Raw genomic sequence first — 19,625 nt, forward strand, 5'->3', positions numbered from 1 at the left:
TCCTGTAAACAGGTAAGTAATTACGTTTCGGTTATTTGTGTGATTTTTTAAGAATATTTTAAGATTTCAAAACTCCACACTTAGAAACTTTTTAGGAGAAAATTGTCAATGTTCTCCTATGGAAAAAAAACAGGTTATCGGTTCACAGGTAAGTAATCGACTGTGGGAGTTAAGGTTCTGGGGTTAGACTCAGTGATACACTGTTGTTGCACCCTCAGCGGCACTAGGGCGGCCAGGTGCAGAGTGTGGAGGCCCAATATTATCCAATGCGGGATAGGGGCCTCCGGTTGGTGGCTGCTGGCAAGCAGGCCACTGGGTTGTGGGAGCAAATCTCCTAGGGTTTAGGTCAGGGCAAATGGGCAAACAAAGTAACACAAAAGGTGCACCCTCAGCGGCACTGGGGCGGCCGGGTGCAGAGTGCTGTTTCGACGTCGGGCTCCCTGTTTTCTATGGAGAACCTCTGGTTTGCAAAAGCACTGCAGGCAGGCAGACGAAGGACTTCTGGGTGCGACCACCACATGGAGAGGTAAGTTGGGAAGTTAAGGGTTGGTTAGGCACCGTCCGTTTGGGCACACAAGGCCTTGGGGCGTCGGGTGCAGGGTGCCCCCTAAATACTAGATTTAGGGGTGTTACAGATAGGTAAGGGCAGGGACCAATGAGTCCCTTCCCTGGGGTGGGTACACCCCCTATCGTACCACCCTCCTGTGGGAGGGGGGCAGGAGCCTGTCCCTGGATGGTTGGGTCTGCCCATCCTCAAGATGGCGGGGACTCAGAGTTGTGCTTCACCTCGGCTCCCCCACCTGAGAGGTGGAGTAGGCAGAGGTGGGCACACCTCTTTCCCTCACTTGATTTTCTTGCCGGCTCTCCCGCCCAAAGTGAGGGGTAGAACCAGTAGGGACCAGTTGCTGAAAGCAGCAATTGGTCTGGGCAAGGCTCACAAACGCAGCATGCCTTTGAAGCTTCCCCTTCGTGAACCCTGCCCATCCTGGGGGAGGGGGCTTGGCACCTCGTCTCAGGATGTGCATTGTTTCAGGCCCCCGAGAGCAGCAGGCTCTTGACCCCGGGGTCCAGAAACATGTCTGTTGTTTGCAGCCACTCAGTCAGGTCACTAGAAGTTGGTCGAGTTTCAGGGGGGCATCTCTAAGATGCCCTCTGTTGTGCATTTTACATTAAATCCCACACTGGTATCAGTGTAGGTTTAATGTGCTGAGAAGTTTGATACCAAACTTCCCAGTCTTCGATGTAGTCATTATGGTGTTGTGGTGTTCGTAATGACAAACTCCCAGCACCATATAGTCTTAATGGCAGCACTGCACTTACAATGCCCAAGAATGGACTTGGGCACAATAGGTGTACAGGGCTCATACATCTATACCCTCACCACTGGTTTAGTGTACCCTGCCAAAGAGGTGACTGATGTATGCCAGGGCAGTGGCTTGTGGGCAGGGCACACAGAGATGTGTGCCATATCGAATCTGCAAAGGCAGTTTGTGTCAGGGTACAGGACCTCTAAGGGTGGCAAAATAAGTGCTGCAGCCCTCAGAGGCCTTCTCTGGTCACAGTGCCCTGGGTACCTATGGTACTATTTACCAGGGGCTGACATGGCCAGAGACACGTGGCTTCAATGCAATTTTAGGGAAGGAACATAGGCTCTGGGTACCTGATTAGCAGGAGCCCAGGGCACACTCAGTCAAGGAACTTCAGCAAAAAGTGGGGCATACCATGCAAGAAAGAGGGCACTTTCTCACAGTTATCCTCTGTATCAAAATCTGCTACGCCTTAGCGAGAAAAGATCCCCCTGAAGGGCTGAGGGCCCATTCCACCAGGGCAAAAGCAGCCACCACGACCCTCCAGCATTGTGTTCCCATTTCTGATATCTGCCAAGCAGCCATGTGGGCGTCACTGCACACATTTGCCAGACACTACTGCCTGGATTCCCTAGTTCACAGGAAAGGCCTGTTTGGTGGCTATGTCTTGCTGGATCTTCTGGTCTAAACTTTCCGCAGTCCCTCATCCAGAGAAGGTATTGCTTGGGTATCTGTTCAAAGGTAAGTAATCTGCGGCTAGATTTCTCTATCAGATGGACAAGTTACTTACCTTCGGTAATGCCTTATCTGGTAGAGACATGATCTAGCCGCAAATTCCTTGCCGACCCACCCATCCTCCTCACACTTCAGAACTGTTTTAGTGTCAGGGTTGTTCCCCTTCAGGGCCCTAGTTGTTCGTTTTTTAACACGCCCTGGTCAGTCATTTCATAGCTTCGCATTTCTGGCGTGAAAGTCGTGAAAAGTACTGACATCACTGTGCTGGAGTGCCGTTTATATTGACGACGTGGACGTCATGACAACGACGAACACGGCACTGACATCACGTGAAGTCAACCGAAGCCACGTACCCGTGCACATGGGTACTGCTAAGAAAAATCTTCCAGATCCAGCCTGACACCTGGAAGTTTAAAGGTAAGGAATCTGCGGCTATATCATGTCTCTAACAGATAACGTGTTACCGAAGGCAAGTAACTTGTCCTTTACCACCACACATGGCAAATTAATTTCAAGGTTGTCATTTTCCTCTCAATGCAATCCATGTTCATTTTGATTCATGTCGCAGAAAATTCTACATAGCTCAGTCATTATAACACTTGCGATATTTATTTCCGTGAATTTCACATTTATTTGAACATGTCATATTCGTTTCAACTCTGGTTATATTAATTTTAACATGTCTCATATTAATGTTTGTGTGTTTTACAGTCATTTTAAATTAATTATTTGTTTAGCAGTGAGCTCAAACCCTCTCTAATCCTCTCCTTTCTAACCCATAGCTAAGCTGTCTTAACACCAACAATGCCTGTTTAAGTTTCTTTAGGTGACCTCTAGCTCACTTACTTTAGCTGAACAACAAGCCTTTTGTTCTGTACTTTGAGCAGGCCACTCTCTCTTAGTTGCGATGCTCTCAAGTTGAGAAGGTTGAGCTGGCCACGTGGCGCTGATGGCCTTCGCCAAGATGTTAGTAGCTCAGCTCTGCACAAACCAATTTCCCAAGAGGAGGAATATTCCTCTCTGCCTAAAACATGAATATACCAGGCTTAAATAAATACACTTTTGTGATTATTTTGAAAAGAGCAGGTCAAGAATTAGCATGTTCTATTGCAACTTAACTACATTCTAACACATATAAATTGCATATATAACTTGTGTGTGTGGATAACTGATTCGCTACAAAACTATATTAAGGCAAATGTTATATGTTGTACCTGTGTAGTCCATACTAAATGTAAAGCCCATTTATAAATGGAAAAATGTGAACCTGGATGCTTGACTATATTGATATATGAAATGCAATTGGGGGTACATAAGCAGAAAAGCAAACAGATTACATTACCACTGCGTGCATCACTCAAGTTGATTGCCAAAATGTACATGTAACCCACCGTAATATTTAGCCAAATAAGGATTTTCCTCAAAAGAGTCCTTTTTGGGGGTATGTTGGTGATCACGAAGTTCTTTGAACTGCTCTCTGAGACCAGGTGTTCTTTCTCTTGTGCTTCTCTGGCTTTGATTTCATCATGTGACTTTTGGATGTTGAGCCTTTTTTCACCCTGACACAGCAGGACAAGGCTCCACCAACGCTTAGCAAATGTTGGAAACACCTTTGTTTATTGATCTATTTATTAATTGTGCAACACCTGAATGGCTGTGTGCTGTGTTTGGGAGGTTTTTGTAGCTTGGCACATTGATGTAGGTAAGGGTCAGAGTCTACTTGTCAGGCCTGGGAGAGGGGAGAGAAACATTTTTTGTCCGCTATTCTTCCTAAGGGTCCTAATGTGTGACCCAAGAGTGACAAAAGAGACATGTTTGGTTTGTCACAAAGGTGTCCATTTAGTGAGCTTTGTCTGAAATGCTCTGTTCTTTATTGGATGATTTAATCAAGACTTCTTTTTCCTAAGTTCCTTACTCTCCACCAGTGTAATCTAGTTGAGTCTATTAGCACCCATGGGTCACAGTGGGCCATCAGGGGCCTTTGTACTTTCCATGGGCTGTACACTGGTAACATTTTCATCAGGCAACGGATACCTTGGAAACAGGATTGCCTGTGGATCTTCCTTCAGCCCTTCTCACCATACCCTCATTTGACAATCTGTATAGTCAAGGTTTGAGAAATAATCTGGCTAACTGGCATTTCCATGCTAGAATCCTCTATGGTTTTTACTTGGCGTTCCATTGCTGACTGGTTTGGTGGAAATATACCAGTCTCAGTTGGCTGACGTTTTCTGATGAAAATGTCATCCGGTAGATTTCTCTTCCCATTCAACATGTCCTGATTCATTTTCAGATCTAGAATTAGCTCTAACAACGAGGAAGAGACTGGCATTGGTGATTGCACTTCTGAGTCTCTGCATGGTGCCTGGCAAGTGGACTGGGTCCTTATGGAAGAAGTTGACTTCTCCTTCCTGTGTCTTTTTATAGGTGTCTTGTGGGAGTATCACTTGGGGGATGCTCCCTCTCCAGGGACTTACCTTAAGGAAGGATAGAGACAACTTTCTGCTCACCTTGCCCAAAAATAGTTTGCCCTCCGGTTCCCTGATGATCTTTGGGTGCATTGAAGAACGACGTCCCTGGCTTCGAGAGCTTATGGTCAGATTTGTGGCACCACATACAGATGTCCTATAGAATTGATGATGACATCTTGCAACTTCGTAAGCAGGGTTTAAACCCTGAAACCACATGAGGATATTTAACTTAGTCATTTAGTTCCAGGCCCATGTAAGTGAGGCAGAGAAAAACAGGAATTGACGTCAGCAGGCCAGTTAGTACCATAAATAGGTGGTTGATGTCACATCCCTGGAGGAAAAAGCTGCAACTGGAGTTCCTTTGCCAAGCCTGCCTGGCAGCGCTGGATTACTATTGCTATAGAAGAAAGTTTCCATCCAGTCTGACACTTGGAGGATGTTCATAGGGTGACGAATCTACAAGAAGATATAATTTGCTTGGGTAATATTGTTACCATATAGAAGTAACTTTTTCTTTGGTACTGAAGCGTACGCTTGACCGTTTGCATCACATTTGTACTCGTGTTGCGTGGATGAGGTGTGGAATTGGCTGGAGTCACATATTCCTTGTTTAATTTCTCCCATCTTCCAGTTTCTTTCTTTAGCTTCTCCATAGTAACGATTCTTTATACTGATCGATGGTTTGAGGAAGGTACCTGAGAAGGAATGTTGTTGAGGTTGGTGTAGAATGGGGAGACTGTTGATCCCTCTGTGATCAATGAAATCTCTATAAGCTGAGGTGGGCTATCTCGTAATTGGGTGTTCAATTTCAAGTCGCCCTCTCTTCCTCTTTTTTGTCCCTCAAGTTTTCAGCACCCAGCATCTGAATTTTGGATGGGTGTGTGAAGGGCTGTCTTGTTTGTTTGTAGTGATATTGCAGGAGCAGTACCCCGCAACATACTTTTCGATACAATCCTGAACTAGAGCTTTCATGTCATAAAAAGCATTTCATGGAACCCTTGAATGGTTTTAGGGCAGAGGTGCTCATGGTTTGGATTTTGATTTTGAATCTGACACCCTATGTAATCAAGCAGGCAACCTTTACTGAGTGGATAGCAGCAGTTTCATGCAGCTCATCCCCATCCTTACCATCCTTCATTTTTGCCATATTCATTCTGTTATTCCTGGGGTATCTTGACATATCACCTGATTTCGCTAACGGGGATTCCATATCACACTTCACAAAAGGGTCAAGGCAAGAGGAAATTTTAGAGGCCCAGTGGGTTTTTGTTATTTTGCCCCTAGTGAAGCCTACTAAATACTGGACTTCTGTCTACTATAAGAGGAAGAGGATGAAGGAGAGTGTCACAGATGCCCTCTTAACTTTGAAGAGTGCAGGTTAGAACTTGGTAAAGCCAGACACGCTCGATGTGGAAAAAATGATGTTAAGATTTGGGCAGAAAAGTAGAGAGATTTTTGGGAATGGCTGCATAGAATAGGAAGAGCCTGGAAAAGGCGTACCGACATAGAGAAGTGCTGGAAAACCCAAACAATCAATACCCTCTCACTCATCACTTTACCATGTCTTGCTTCCTGGTAGGTTTCCAAAGGCTTACTAAAAACTCCTCCTCTCTCCCCAGCAATGACCTCGTAAAGTTCCCTTTGAACTACCATTTTCTCCCTTGTGAATGGGATAGTTCCATTCCCACATCCATCAGCCCACCAGCCAAGACAAGCAGGCAGACAAGGGCCCATTGCCGGCCTTTATATTTTCTCCTGCCTGTATCGTTGTATCCCAGGTCTATTACATAGCCCAGCAAAGATTGTGTGGAGAGTACCCACACCTCTTTTGGTGCAGAAGCTGCATCGAGAGCCCTGATTGTGCTAGATGCTATAGCAGATGTACATGCACATAGCTGGTATCTCTGCAAAGTATTAATCTCTCACACACTTCTGTCTTCTGATACCCTACTGGGTGCTAGAAAAGTCTGGGAAATGAGTGAGCCGTACAGTGATATTTATTTATTTTATGTTGTCATGTCGGAGTTGTTTGCATCGTGCAGTACCAGTGTATCACCTGGAGCAGCCTATGTGGCACCACCTGTTGCTAGCACAGTGTATAAAACACATTCCACCATACTTGCCCCTTATTCTCTCTCCGGCCCCTTCATTTTTTGTGAATATTTTACCACCCCAACTCAGGAGTCAGTCATTGTTCAATGTTTGGTGACTGAATTCTGTTGCAAAACATTGATGCATCTCATACCTATTTGGTATTTTGAAAGGACACCTATAATACACCTTTCCAAACACTGAATCGGTATCCAGTCACAATCCCATTTTAAGAGTTCTTAAAACTTGACTGACTCCTAAAATGAGATGTGTAGATTTGAAAATCAGTTTTTGCTGTTGCAATCTCTAATCAAGAGTGTTTGCAACGGCAAAAATGAAAAGTACATCTGTCGACCAATTTTTCTGAGAGAAGTGCAGCTTCCACTTATAATGGTGTGGTTCCTACAATTGTGGAATCCAGTTATAATAGAATGCCCAGGTATATACAGTGCATCTAATTAAATTATAGATATGGCTTGTGCCTAGAATTTTGGTATGGGCGTACTCTAATGTCCTCCACTGATTATCGACATTTAGCTCAGTTTTGCATCTTTGTTGCTATATTTGTAAATCTGTCCAAATATATTACCTTTTAAAGTGATTGTTAAATCAATGCTGATATTTTCTTTCATTGATCAGACGGCATGTGCATCAGCAACTGAAGAGAAGGCAAAGAATGCTAAGCTGAAACAGAAGAAACGAAAAATAAAAACAGAACTCAAGCAAATGCATGAGGATTATTGCTTTCGTTGTGGCGATGGAGGAGAGCTGGTGATGTGTGATAAAAAAGACTGTTCAAAAGCATATCACCTTTTATGCCTTAATCTGACCCAACCTCCACATGGTAAGAGATTGAGCTTCTACAAATAAATAAATATTTTTCATGTGTTTGAAAATCAAAACAGATTTCTTATTTTAGATTCCTAATTACAAATTCTTCAGAATCCCGTCATCTAATTCATAAGCATTGTACCTTGAACTCAAATATATCACATACAGTGGTTCAACCACTCATTATACATATTTATAAATGATGGAGCGTCCAATTTCCCTTTGTTGCCCGAATCCAAGTTGTTTAAACGACTGAGGAACTAATATTTAAGAAAACCCAAACATTCACAGTTATATTCAATGACTTTCAATATTAAAATTGAAAAAAATCACAATCAGATACATTATAGTGATAAAGAATAAGTAAGGCAATGGTGCAGTGCTCCGAAAGTACTGGTGAGAAACAGGGATCAAAGAAAATCAACAGGAAAAACTATATAAAATTGTCAGAAGGAGTGTATACGAAGAATCAAACATGGATATGAATAATAGGATCAAGAAAGTCTGTCGCCTAGGGTGGGTTTGATCCAGGGAGCAAGAACATAGCTGCAACTAGTGAGGGTCGCAGCTACACTCTTGCTTCATCAATGGTGATGGATACGTTCTTCCTCAATTGATCGATATCATCTGATATACTTGGAATTTATATGGACCTGCTCTATGTGGCTGGAACAATCAGTGACCACAGCTGCAATCATACTCCCTCGATCTATCCTTCCTGGGATGTTAGGAATCAACTTATCCTGAGGATGACCTCTATAATAAATTCGGTTTTGGGTTGCTCCACTGATATGTATCCTTGAGTGAAGTTTTGAGTCATTTGTCTTTATCCACTTTTTTAAAGCACTTCACACCATTATACATATATACTCACTAATTGCTTGTTTTGATGGTTATCCACAGATTTGTCCAGTAGGGTTAAAATGCTGTTCTCATAACATCAAGTGAACTATTTATCATTTTTCCGAGAGAGACATATATCGGTCCCATCATTCATGTTCATGAAATGATTCTTTATACATAACCCTTGTTCTGACTCTCTTGCTGATTGGCTGCTAGCACTTTTGGAACAATGTGTTTGATTTTGGTTTACAAAAAAGTTTACTAATTGATTGAACCACTGTATTTGATATTCATACAAAGTGACCGAGGTTATCGCCATTGGGTAACCATTGTTTCTCCAGTCTCAAATCTTTCATAGATTCACATGCTTGGGTATTCCCCATCATTGAGGTCGGAGTCCCACAGTAATTACAATTAGTAGTATAAAGCAAAGTCTCGCACAGTAAAATCAAAACCAGTGAGGTTGTATACGAATCCACATTATTATAGGTAGAACTAAACTTCAGCCAATCAGATGGTAGCTCCTGCATTATTCCTCTCCCTCTGAGTCACCACACTTCAGATTTCTAACCGCACGTCATGTGTAAGGGAGTCTCCCTGAACTCTGCTCAGTACTTTGAGAGAAACTGTTACTTTGAATTCAGTTGTCCTACATTTGAACTCCACTGCTTCAAAGAGAAGATTAAGCTCTGGCTGAGCATTAGTTTGACAGAAATACATAATTTCAGAGGGATCCAAGAAGGGCTTATTTAGGCTTTGCAGGTCTTGTGGTAAGCCGAGACTATTTTCTGAGGACCCTCATAAGGAGTGCCTTTATTGTCTATGTCCTGAGCATAAAGCTATGCACTGTAAATACTGCAGAATCTTTTCTGCAAAGAAACTCAAAGACGGAAGCAAGGCTACTTTTGTGGCTTCAAAAGAGAAAATCCACAGAAACTACAGTCTCTGGAGAAGAGGAATCTTTAACTCCACGTATAAACACCCAGAAGAGAGAAAGATCTGTAAAGGAGTTGGATGAGGAGCCACCAAGAAAAATATCAAAAGAAAAAATGAGGGCTAGCAAGAGTCCAGACCAGTCCAAGAAGAGGCATTCATCTCCTCAGGGCTCATCCAAAATAAAGAAAAAAAAGGTCAGAACCATTCACTCCTTTTGAATCTGCCATAGCATCCGCTGACATTATGAAACCTACCTCAGATACCCCTCATAGATCTCATGAGTCGACATCAAAACAGTCGACAAGAACGTTAGTCACAGTTGACAGCTACGGTGGCATTTAAGATGACTCCTACCACCACAATGACAGCAGGCTCTTCATCAGCGAGATCGGTTCTGATAATGTCCTGTCGACGGCGGCTCCGTCAACCAAATTGACGAAGGTTGCTCCATCTCCCACACAGTCAGCGCCTCCGTCGACTACTTCGTCATCAGTTACTCTGACACTGATGACTCAAGGACAACACCGTTGACAGCTATTTCTGATGATCAAATCTGACCAGATCAGACCTTACCAAGTAAGGTGTCACCTTTACTGCCAGTCAGTCTTTTGGAAATGGGGTCTGTGGACGAGGATGAGGAAGATGGCCCTTTTGGTACTGCAAGTAGCCCGTTCCAGCTACATGTAAAATGCCAAGAGACAGATGCAGATGAGAAGAGTCTCAGACCTTTGTCAAAGCTTAATGATTACTATAAACATTTCCCAGAAAAGGAAGCTCCACCACAACAACTACAACAGCAAATGTAGCCATCTTCAGCGGGATATCCATTACGATCTCCTAGAATGCTGAGCCAGGAAAAAAGCCCTGTGAGACAGCACAAGGTTGTTCCTCAACCAAGACAGTTGGATCCTAATACCCTTCAAGATGACTACGTAGATCATAGGGATGTTGATGTGAATAGGATGATTAAGTGGCTCCAATATCATCCTCTCCAACGCCTTTAGCAGATAGTACACCACCAGACTATAAAGGGGATTTCCACTGTCTAATAGAAAGGACGGCAAAATGGTTTGACCTGCCAGTAACTGTTCATAAAACACACTACTTCCTTTACGATTTCAAAGAAACAGCAAGGAAAGTTCTGAGGTCAATTCCAATAGCTGATTATCTCTGGGCAGAAGGTCTTAAGTTAGTGAAGAACCCAGTAATTCCTAGACTAGACAAGAAATATAACGCTCCAGAAAGCTCTCAAACCTGTCTGATAGGACATCCTAAATCTGATTCGGTAGTGATGTAGGCAGCACAATGGAGACCTAGAATTCCAACTACACCATGCTCAGCTCTTCCTGATAAGGAAGGTAGGAGGTTAGATAATATAGGGAAATGTTTTTCAGCTATGGCCGCTATGACCGTATAAGCATCCAACGCTTTAATGAAATGAAATACCAGTATTTGTAAAGCGCACAGCTTCCTCCGAAGTGGTGTCCCGGCGCTGGGGGCCGTCGGGAAGATTAAGCAAGCTATTGCCCAGAGTCACATGGTGCTGGGCTAATCTGCCACCGGCAGCAGAAATCGAACCGTGAACCCCATAGTCCAGGGTCAGGCACCCTGGCCGCTGCTCCACACCTCTTCCACCAGCCATCCTGGGCCGACACAATCGCCAGGTGTGGTCAGACTTAGCGCCGTTTATAGACCACCTGCTGGAAGTGAAATCTATTCTTCAAGAAGTAGAAAGAACATCCTCCGAAGTGATTGATGCAGCAATTGATGTAGCCATGACTGGCTTCAGGCAGATGTCTGGAGCGGCCATCTTAAGACGACAAGGATGGGTTAAAGCAACCATTTTTCTCCCAGGAGTGCAGTCAAAAATAATGGTTATGCCTCATAATAGAGAAGCTCTATTTGGAAAACACGTAGATAATGTGCTCCAATTAATTAAAGCTGGTACAGAGACTGAAAGATCATTGTGAGTGCTACAAAAGTGCGGGTTTCAATCATTTCGTGGCACAAGGGGCAGAGGTCAGTACACTTTTAGAGAAAGTGTTCAGTCCAACAGTTATCAGCCATACGGTCAAGCCCAGCAGGGATACCAACAACATTCTATGTTGCAATATAGATACCACAAGCTGCAGCTTACTCCAGACAGCCTTAAAACAAAAGTTGACAGGTACAGGACAAGGGCATGAGTCTTCCAGAAGGCAGTGACAATATCACTCCGGTCACCTCTTTACAAACAGCACCCTTGATTGTAAAAGAAGCTCTTTGCAATTTTCACAACGCTTGGAGAGCCATCTCCTCAGATAGATGGGAATTGGACATTGTAAGACGGGGTCAGACCCCAAAATGTACCCAAAAGCCTCCTCTGAAACCTCCCGACGGAGACTACATCAACATATTTATCTGTTTAAAGAGAAAATCAAGTCTCTTATTCTCAAGGGAGCAATCGTAGAAGTTTCACAGGCACACACAGGCACAGGTTTTACTCCATTATTCTGCTAAAGAAAAGGACTGGGAAGTGGAGAAAGGTATTAGACTTGAGACAAAAAGCAACCATTCAGGATGGTTAGTTTACAAGATATTCTGCAACTAATAAATCCAGGGACTCCTATAACATCCCTAGATCTGCAATATGCTTATTTCCATGTCCTCATCCATGTAAAAAACAGGAGGTATCTCAGATTTAGTTGGCCGGATGTCACTACCAATTCAAAGTCCTCCCTTTACAATTAGAGTTTGTCCAGTGAGATTTACCAAAAGTATAGCACCAGTAACGTTGTATCACAGGAGAAAAAATAATCAAATATTCCCATTTTCACACGACTGACTCATAAAAGCAACTTTGTTCCAGGCTGCTGTATGTTCGACAGAATATTGCCTCCAGACGTTCAAAAATTTGGATCTCAAACTAAACAAGAAAAAATCCTGCCTTACCCACAAGCAAACAGATTACATTGCTAGGGTTGATTCTGGGCACAAGGATGTGCAAGGCTTTCCCCAAAAAGGACAGGGTTGCAAAAATGATAGCTCTAGCCTTCAACCTCTTAAGAAAAAAGTCAGTTTCAGTCAGACAGTACAAATCATTCCTGGGAATGATTTGATCTTGCGTCTATTTCTGAGACCTCTGCAAGAATAAATAGTCAGATAATGGAAACAGGTTCTTTAGATTTATGTTATCATAGTAACACCGGCAATGACAATAGCATTACAGTGGTGGATAAAAGAAGAAAACATCATCAAAAACTTGACGTTTTGCATCAATCCACCAAACTACGTAATCACAACGAATGCATCTATGGAAGGCTGGGGAGTGCTTCTCTAGGACCTGGAAGTAAGTGGCAAATGGATGAGCTGGGAAAAAAACATATAAACTTCTTGAAACTAAGGGCGGTGGCTTTGGGGTCCTGTGCGTTTCTTCCTAGCATAAAAGGAGCTATGGTAATAGTTCGAATGGAAAACCCGGCCACAATGTTCTACCTAAACTAGCAAGGAAGCACAAGGTTGCAGCCGCTGTCCATGAAAGCACAAGAAATCTGGAACTGATGCTTTGGTCACAGTCTTTCCCTAAAGGTCAAGCATGTGCAGGATACAAACAACCAGTGGGTGGACAATTTAAGCAGATCGCCAAAAGAATGCCACGAATGAGAACCATCACCAACGCAACTTTCAAGGATATTCAACAAGTGGGGAAAGCCAACCTTAGATCTATTCATTACCCCACTCAATTGAAAATGCCAATACTACAAAAGCAGGTTTTTCCACCAGGGATCTTGGGGAAATGCCTTTAAGATTGCATGGACTGGGGGGAGGAGCCTAGCGCGTGATCAAGATGGCCGCGTGAGCCTAGAGCTCCCAAGACCCTCGCTTCCTCCGGCAGATATCCTGTGCAGTATCCGGTTTTCAACGCCCGGAATATTGGAGGGGAGCCGTTGCTGAGGTGATAGCTGCTGTCCGGATTGAAATCGCCCGCCGGAGACCGAAGTTGTGCTACATGGAAGTTTGTGGCCTACTCCCCTGAAGATGCCCGGGACTTGCGCTGGCACAGTGCCCGTGCACTAATTGAACAACAGCGGCCGTGCGAGGGGCGAGCCGTCGGAAGGAAGGTGTTATCACTTTCACTTTCGCTTTCGCTTTCCTGTCTCCATCGCGCCCTGGCCTGGGCGTGAGTTGCGCCAGTCACTTGTTGCATGGTTGTCTTCTCTGTATGGGCAAGGAGACTGTCTCCACGGCAGATTATGATGTCGAGCAAATCGGACGCCGAAAAACAGAAGCCCAAGAGTACCAGGCGGGGAGGATACACCCAGACCAACAACATGGACCGCTATGCCCAGCAGAAGGGGTCTCCGGGCGGATCGGGACGGGCACTGGAAGCCTTGAAGGACGGTTCGCCCCCCGCCGCGGAACCAACCCTGCAGGATATCATGGGGCCATCGAGGGGATGCAGTCCTCTATCGGGCAACAATTTGAGACCCTGGCGCATAAAGTGGACGCCATATCGATTGACGTCAACTTGATTCGGGCAGACCTGGGGAAAACTAATGAGCGGGTTCAGTCCTTGGACCTTAAGACCTCTGGCCTCCTGGGCGATGTCTCTGACCTGCAGCTGGAAGTCCGTACCTTGAGGACTTCAAATGACCACTTTGCCCGACGGTTGGAAGAGTTCGAAGGCCGGGCAAGGCGCAATAACGTGCGCATCATTGGGGTCCCGGAAAATTCGGAGGAACAGTCGGTGGACCTGTTTTTGGAGGACTTGATGGTGAACCATCTGGCGCCCAAAGGCCTTAGTAAGTTCTTCACTGTGGAGCGGGCTCACAGAGTCCCTGGTGGGAGACCCAAGGTGGGGTCCCCTCCGAGACCGATTGTCGCCAGGATCTTTAATTTCCGAGACCGGGATGCCATTCTGCAAGCATCACGGGTGTCCGGCCCGATGACATTCCATCCACCACAGTGAGTTTCTATCCGGACTTTACCCAGATGGTGCAGAAGCAACGACAAGGCTTCCTGGCGGTCAAGAGAAGGCTACGAGAGATGGGACTGAAGTACGCCATGCTCTTCCCGGCCAGGTTGCGTGTGGTGTTTGAAGAGCGGACTTTCTTTTTTGAATCACCGGACATGGCCGGAGACTGGCTGGACACATTGCCCCAAAGACGGACTAGCGTGGAACGCTCCGGTGGAGCAGAAGGCGGCGGCGACGAACAATGAGCGAGGACTTGAGTGCTAGATCTCCGGTTCCCCCGGGAGGGTGATAGTCCGGGGGGTAGCGAGGGTAGGAAGGGAGCTTTTTCCTCCTCTGGGGTTCTTTTTGTAGATTAGTCTTTGTATGGGGCGACAGGCACACTGCAAGTTGGGGGGCATTTCAGAGCTTACGCAGGGGTGCAGGGTGGGGGGTGGATTGGGGTTGCTGTTGGGGTTGTTGTTGTTTTTTGTTATGCAAGGCGTAGTGATGCAAGCTTCTGTAGCTCGAGTGCGGTTCTACGGGGGGGGTGGCGGTCTCCTTACATGTTGGGATGGGGGGTAGGGGCTTAAAGATACTCAGTTGGAATGTTAACGGCTTGGGGGATCGTTTTAAGCGTGGGATTGTCCTGCAATTTCTGAAGCGATGTACCCCTGATATTGTCTTATTGCAAGAGACGCACTTGATAGGTAACACGTGCTACGCACTCAACAGGAAAGGCTACAAATTTGTCGCACACTCCGGGTTTTCCTCGGGCTCTAGAGGGGCTGGAATACTTGTCAGGTCCTCTCTGCCGTTCGAGGTTGACTCCACTACTGTTGATGACAGGGGACGCTTTGCGGCTGTGGCGGGGAGGTGGGAGGGCAGGACGCTGGTCCTGGTGTCGGTTTATGTCCCTCCTGCGCTGCAGCCTTCCACACTTGCGGACTTGGAGAGGACTTTGTTGGATCTCCCAGAGGGAATGTTGGTGGTGGGTGGTGACTTCAATGCGGTTGGTTCCGGATTGCTTGACAGACACCCGCCAAGGAGCTCGGGGGGGGGGCTCAGAAATGGCTTCCGGACTTTGTAGATACCCTTGGTCTGGTTGATTGTTGGAGACTGCTGCATCCCACACAGCGGCTGTACACTTTCCACTCCGGGGCGCATGGCAGTCTCTCCAGAATTGATTATGTGCTAACCCTGGCCGCGCACGCCTCCTTTGTGTCTGAGACCAGGCACATGGCTCGGGGTATTTCTGACCATTTGCCGGTGTGGATCTGTATGGATGTTGGTAGAGGAGTGGGGGGCAGGGTGGCTCCAATTAACCCGTGGTATTTCCGGGACCCTAAGACTCATAGTGCGGTGCTGAAGGCGGTCGATCATTATTTCCAGGAAAATCTCGGCTCGGTCGCGTCTGCGGTGTCTTTGTGGGAAGCGTTCAAAACTGTGCTGAGAGGAGAGGCCCTCTCCTTGATAGCAGCGGCCAAGCGTCGGTGAGATGTGGCGGTCGCCCAGATTGAGGCGGAGATCGCGGATCTAGAGTTGGCGTTGGAGGGGGAGGTCACGGCAGCGGCGCTGCACAATTTGAGCCTTAAGCAGTCGGAGTATAAGGCCCTTGTGACGGACGCGGCCAAAGCCCTGAGTAGGGAACAGCGGGGCCGACTGTACGACGTCGGGGACAAGGCCGGGAAATTAATAGCGTGGCTGGATAAAAAGGAGCGGGTCAACCGTGTGGTGCCAGACCTCGTAACAGAGGGTGGCGTTGTTGTCGCGGACCCGGATGGCATAGTCCAGTGCTTTGCAGATTACTTCCGCACGGTTTATACCTCTGTGTCGGACAGGCCAGTGGGAGATTCGTGTGAACTTCTGCGCGATCTTGCTCTGCCTTGCCTCTCCGACATAGACAGGGAAGATCTAGATGGCGATATCACAGTTGACGAAATCGCGGGTGCTATCCGTTCACTGCGCCCGGGCAAGGCCTCGGGCCCGAATGGCCTGCCAATTGAGTTCTACAAACTCCGGCCGGATAAGATCGCTCCGCATCTGCGAGCTATGTTCGTGGAGGCGCGGGAGACGGGATGCCTCCCATTCGACCAACGCCTGGCGACAATCGTGGTCATACATAAAGATGGCAAGCCCAGAAACAAGTGCAGCTCATATAGGCCGATCTCGCTCCTTAATGCTGAGCCGAAGATCCTCGCTAAAATCCTTGCCAACCGTTTGGTCAGGGTGATCAGTGACCTGATCCACCCTGACCAATCTGGTTTCATCCCGCATCGTAACACTGCGTTGAACCTTAGGCGCATCCACGGCGTGATCGCAAGGGCGGGGACGATGCGGGAGCTGGCCATTGTGGCAGCACTCGACGCAACAATGGCTTTTGACACGGTAGAGTGGGCATACCTGTGGGCTGCGCTTGCGAAATTCGGCTTCGGATCTGGCTTTGTAGGCTGGGTGAGACTATTGTATGAAGGACCTCTCGCTAAAGTCGCGGTCAACGGTAGGGCGTCCCGTCCCTTTGAGCTGGGGAGGGGCACCAGGCAGGGCTGTCCCCTGTCGCCGCTGTTGTTTGCTCTCGCTCTTGAGCCGCTGGCGGCCTGGATACAATGGCATCCAGATGTGAGGGGGATTCGATGGTCACCTGACCATGAGGACCGCATCTCCCTTTATGCTGATGATATTCTGCTCTATCTCACTTCACCCAGGAAGTCCCTCATAGTTGTCTGTGACATTTTGACTTCCTTTGGGAGGAATTCGGGTCTAACCATTAACTGGGGGAAGTCGTATCTGTATGCCCTGTGTGGAGGCGTCCCGGTTCTCCCGCGGAATTACCCGATTCAGATCGCCCGGGAGGGTTTCTTGTATCTTGGGATCTATATCTCTACCGACCCAACGGTACGATACGAGAGGAACCTGCTCCCTCCGTTGACACGCCTGCGGCGGGATGTGGCGGGCTGGCGGCGGCTGCCGCTTTCCCTCCTTGGCCGTGCTGTGCTATTCAAAATGATGTCTCTCCCCCGTTTTCTCTATGCCCTGCAGAACACCCAGGAGCTGGTTCCGGCCAGCTACTTTCGGGAGGTTGAGAGTCTCCAGCGCTCGCTGCTGTGGGACGGCCGTCCGCGCATAGCGATAGCAAAACTAACTCTTCCGTGGTACGATGGGGGTATCGCGCTTCCTGACATCAGAAGATACTTTTGGGCCTCCCAGCTGAGTGCGATCAATCATGGAGTCTACGGCCCGGCGCTTAGCCCTGGCTTTGCTATGGACCGGTGGTTGCTGCGTGGGGGTAGTTACTTTAGAGCACTCTACTCCAGGTCCACAGATGGGTCCCTCACGGGGCCAACCAGGGTGGCGGTGCACGTGTGGAAGGCAGTCACGAACTCGTTGGGTTGGAAGGATAGGCTCACCCTCGCCACCCCGTTGTTTGACTCCGATATGCTGGGGAAACTTTGGCACACGAAGGGATTCGAGAAATGGGATCTGATCGGCATCTCCAGGGTGGGGGACCTGCTGGCCAAGGGGCGGATTAATTCGTTCGACGAGCTACGGATGGAGTATGCGCTGGAGGGTACGGAATATTTCCGGTACGCGCAGGTGCGCCATGCACTGCGGTCGGTCCTCGTTGAGGGGGAGAAGGTGCCTGAGTCCTCTCCCTTGGAGGACCGGATCCTGGACGGCCATATGCCGGAGAGTACAATCTCCCTAATTTACAAAAAGCTTGTTAACGTCCGGACCGACCTCCTCCTAGGGGTGCGGGATCAGTGGACTAGGGACGGCCTTGAGCTGGACGATGAGGATTGGCAGTACGCCGTCTCCTCTCCTAAGGAGGTCGCGATCCCCGCACGACTAAGGCTGGTCCAGCTTAAGATACTGCATAGAGTCTACGTCACTGGGCCCCGACTGGTCCATATGGGTTTTTCCGAGGATGGGTTATGTAAGAGGGGCTGCGGGATGGTGGGCACCTTTCTGCATATCATATGGGAGTGTGGTGTGATTGCGGAGTTTTGGAAGCGAATTCATGTCGTGATGCAGGAGGTCACGGGTATTGTACTGCTGCCAGAGGCGCGGCGCTGTCTTTTGAATGTTTGGGGTCCTACAGATTATGACGCTGCGCAGACTCAATGGGTGACCCTAGGCAATATGGTGGCTAAGCGAGATATAGCGCGACTGTGGGGCTCCCAGAGTCCGCCCACTCTGGATGCATGGAGGGACAACATGGACTGGAGCATGTTTCGGGAGAAAACGGTGTATAGTGCTCGGGGGAGGCCTAAGAAGTGGCATAAGATATGGGGACGATGGAACCAATATAGGGGGGATATATGTCTGCCCCCGGCCACTGAACCACTAGAGGAGCAACTTTCCCCCTAGCCTCACTTCCAACTTGGGATTTTCATGATGCAACTATGCTAGAATGTTAGCGCCTCTGCTTCTCCCTCATCCTCCCGATTGGTGGCTTTGACCTGATTCTGGGAATGGGGCCACGCCCCCATCCGGAACTGGCACAAGTTTATTGTGTATACTGCCTTGCTTGTTGTGTTCATTGTAGGTAGTTTTCAAAAACGGAACCTTTGTCTTTATTCTGTATTAGAGCTATGGACGCCTTTATGTGTTGCTCAATTAGCTGCCGAACCTCCGGGATGTCGGCTGAATAGCTGTGTTCCAGACTTATAAGAATAAAGGTTTTTAAAAAAAAAAAAAAAAAAGTTTGCATGGACTGGAATCTTTGCATACACCTTTCCACCAATGCCTCTGATTCCACTGATCCTCAACAAGTTGAACCAAGAGCGAACTGTGTCGAATTATTCTGATAGCTCCAGCCTGGCCAAGACAATTTTGGCACATGGAGCTTATTCTCGTGTCAGAACATCAACACATTCCACTCAGACCAGTCCCAAGGCTGCTATCAATGAAGAGTGGCCTGGTAAATCACCCAAATCCAGAATCACTCAAAATAGCTGCATGGTTCCTGAGTACGACTTCCACCAGTTGACTGTCTCACAGCAATGCAGAGAAATGCTAGCCACAATGAGAGCTGAATCTAAAGATAAATCATATAAGGCAAAATGGACATTTGTGTTCTTCGAATAATCGTCATGCTTTCTCCAACCTCTGCACAGATATTACCATATCTGTTCAGCTTAGCTCACTCTGGCTTATCTCACAGTTCAATACAAGTTTATCTTGCTCCAATTTCGAGATTCAGAAGAGCCTGGAATCAAAGGTCTCTATAGTCGGATAAATTAATAAAATAATTCCTACATGGACTATTTAGAGCTTACCATTAGGGGTGGGCGGAATTTGCATAGTCGCGCTACGCAAAGCTCTGCGAAACGGTAAAAAAGGCTCCGCGAGCACGCAGAGTTCCGCGAACACGCGGAATTGCTTGTACCGCCCGGTCGCAGTGCTTTTTTCCTGTTTACGAACACTGTTTGCGTGCTCGAGGGAAATATCTTGCGAACACGCATTTTGAAAGCGCGAACA

General features: G+C 47.1%; 1 protein-coding gene across 2 annotated transcripts in view; it reads left to right on the forward strand.

Moving 5' to 3' along the window:
- NSD3 (nuclear receptor binding SET domain protein 3) overlaps positions 1-19,625 on the forward strand; it is a 1,492,250-nt gene that overhangs the window by 1,371,089 nt on the left and 101,536 nt on the right. For both annotated transcript variants that reach the window (XM_085633955.1, XM_085633956.1), the window contains one exon: positions 7,244-7,448. In XM_085633955.1, coding sequence (XP_085490081.1) covers positions 7,244-7,448 — 205 coding nt within the window. The remainder of the gene's footprint in view (positions 1-7,243; positions 7,449-19,625) is intronic.

Source organism: Triturus cristatus, chromosome 11 (assembly GCF_964204655.1).
Source record: "Triturus cristatus chromosome 11, aTriCri1.1, whole genome shotgun sequence".
NCBI lineage: Eukaryota > Metazoa > Chordata > Amphibia > Caudata > Salamandridae > Triturus > Triturus cristatus.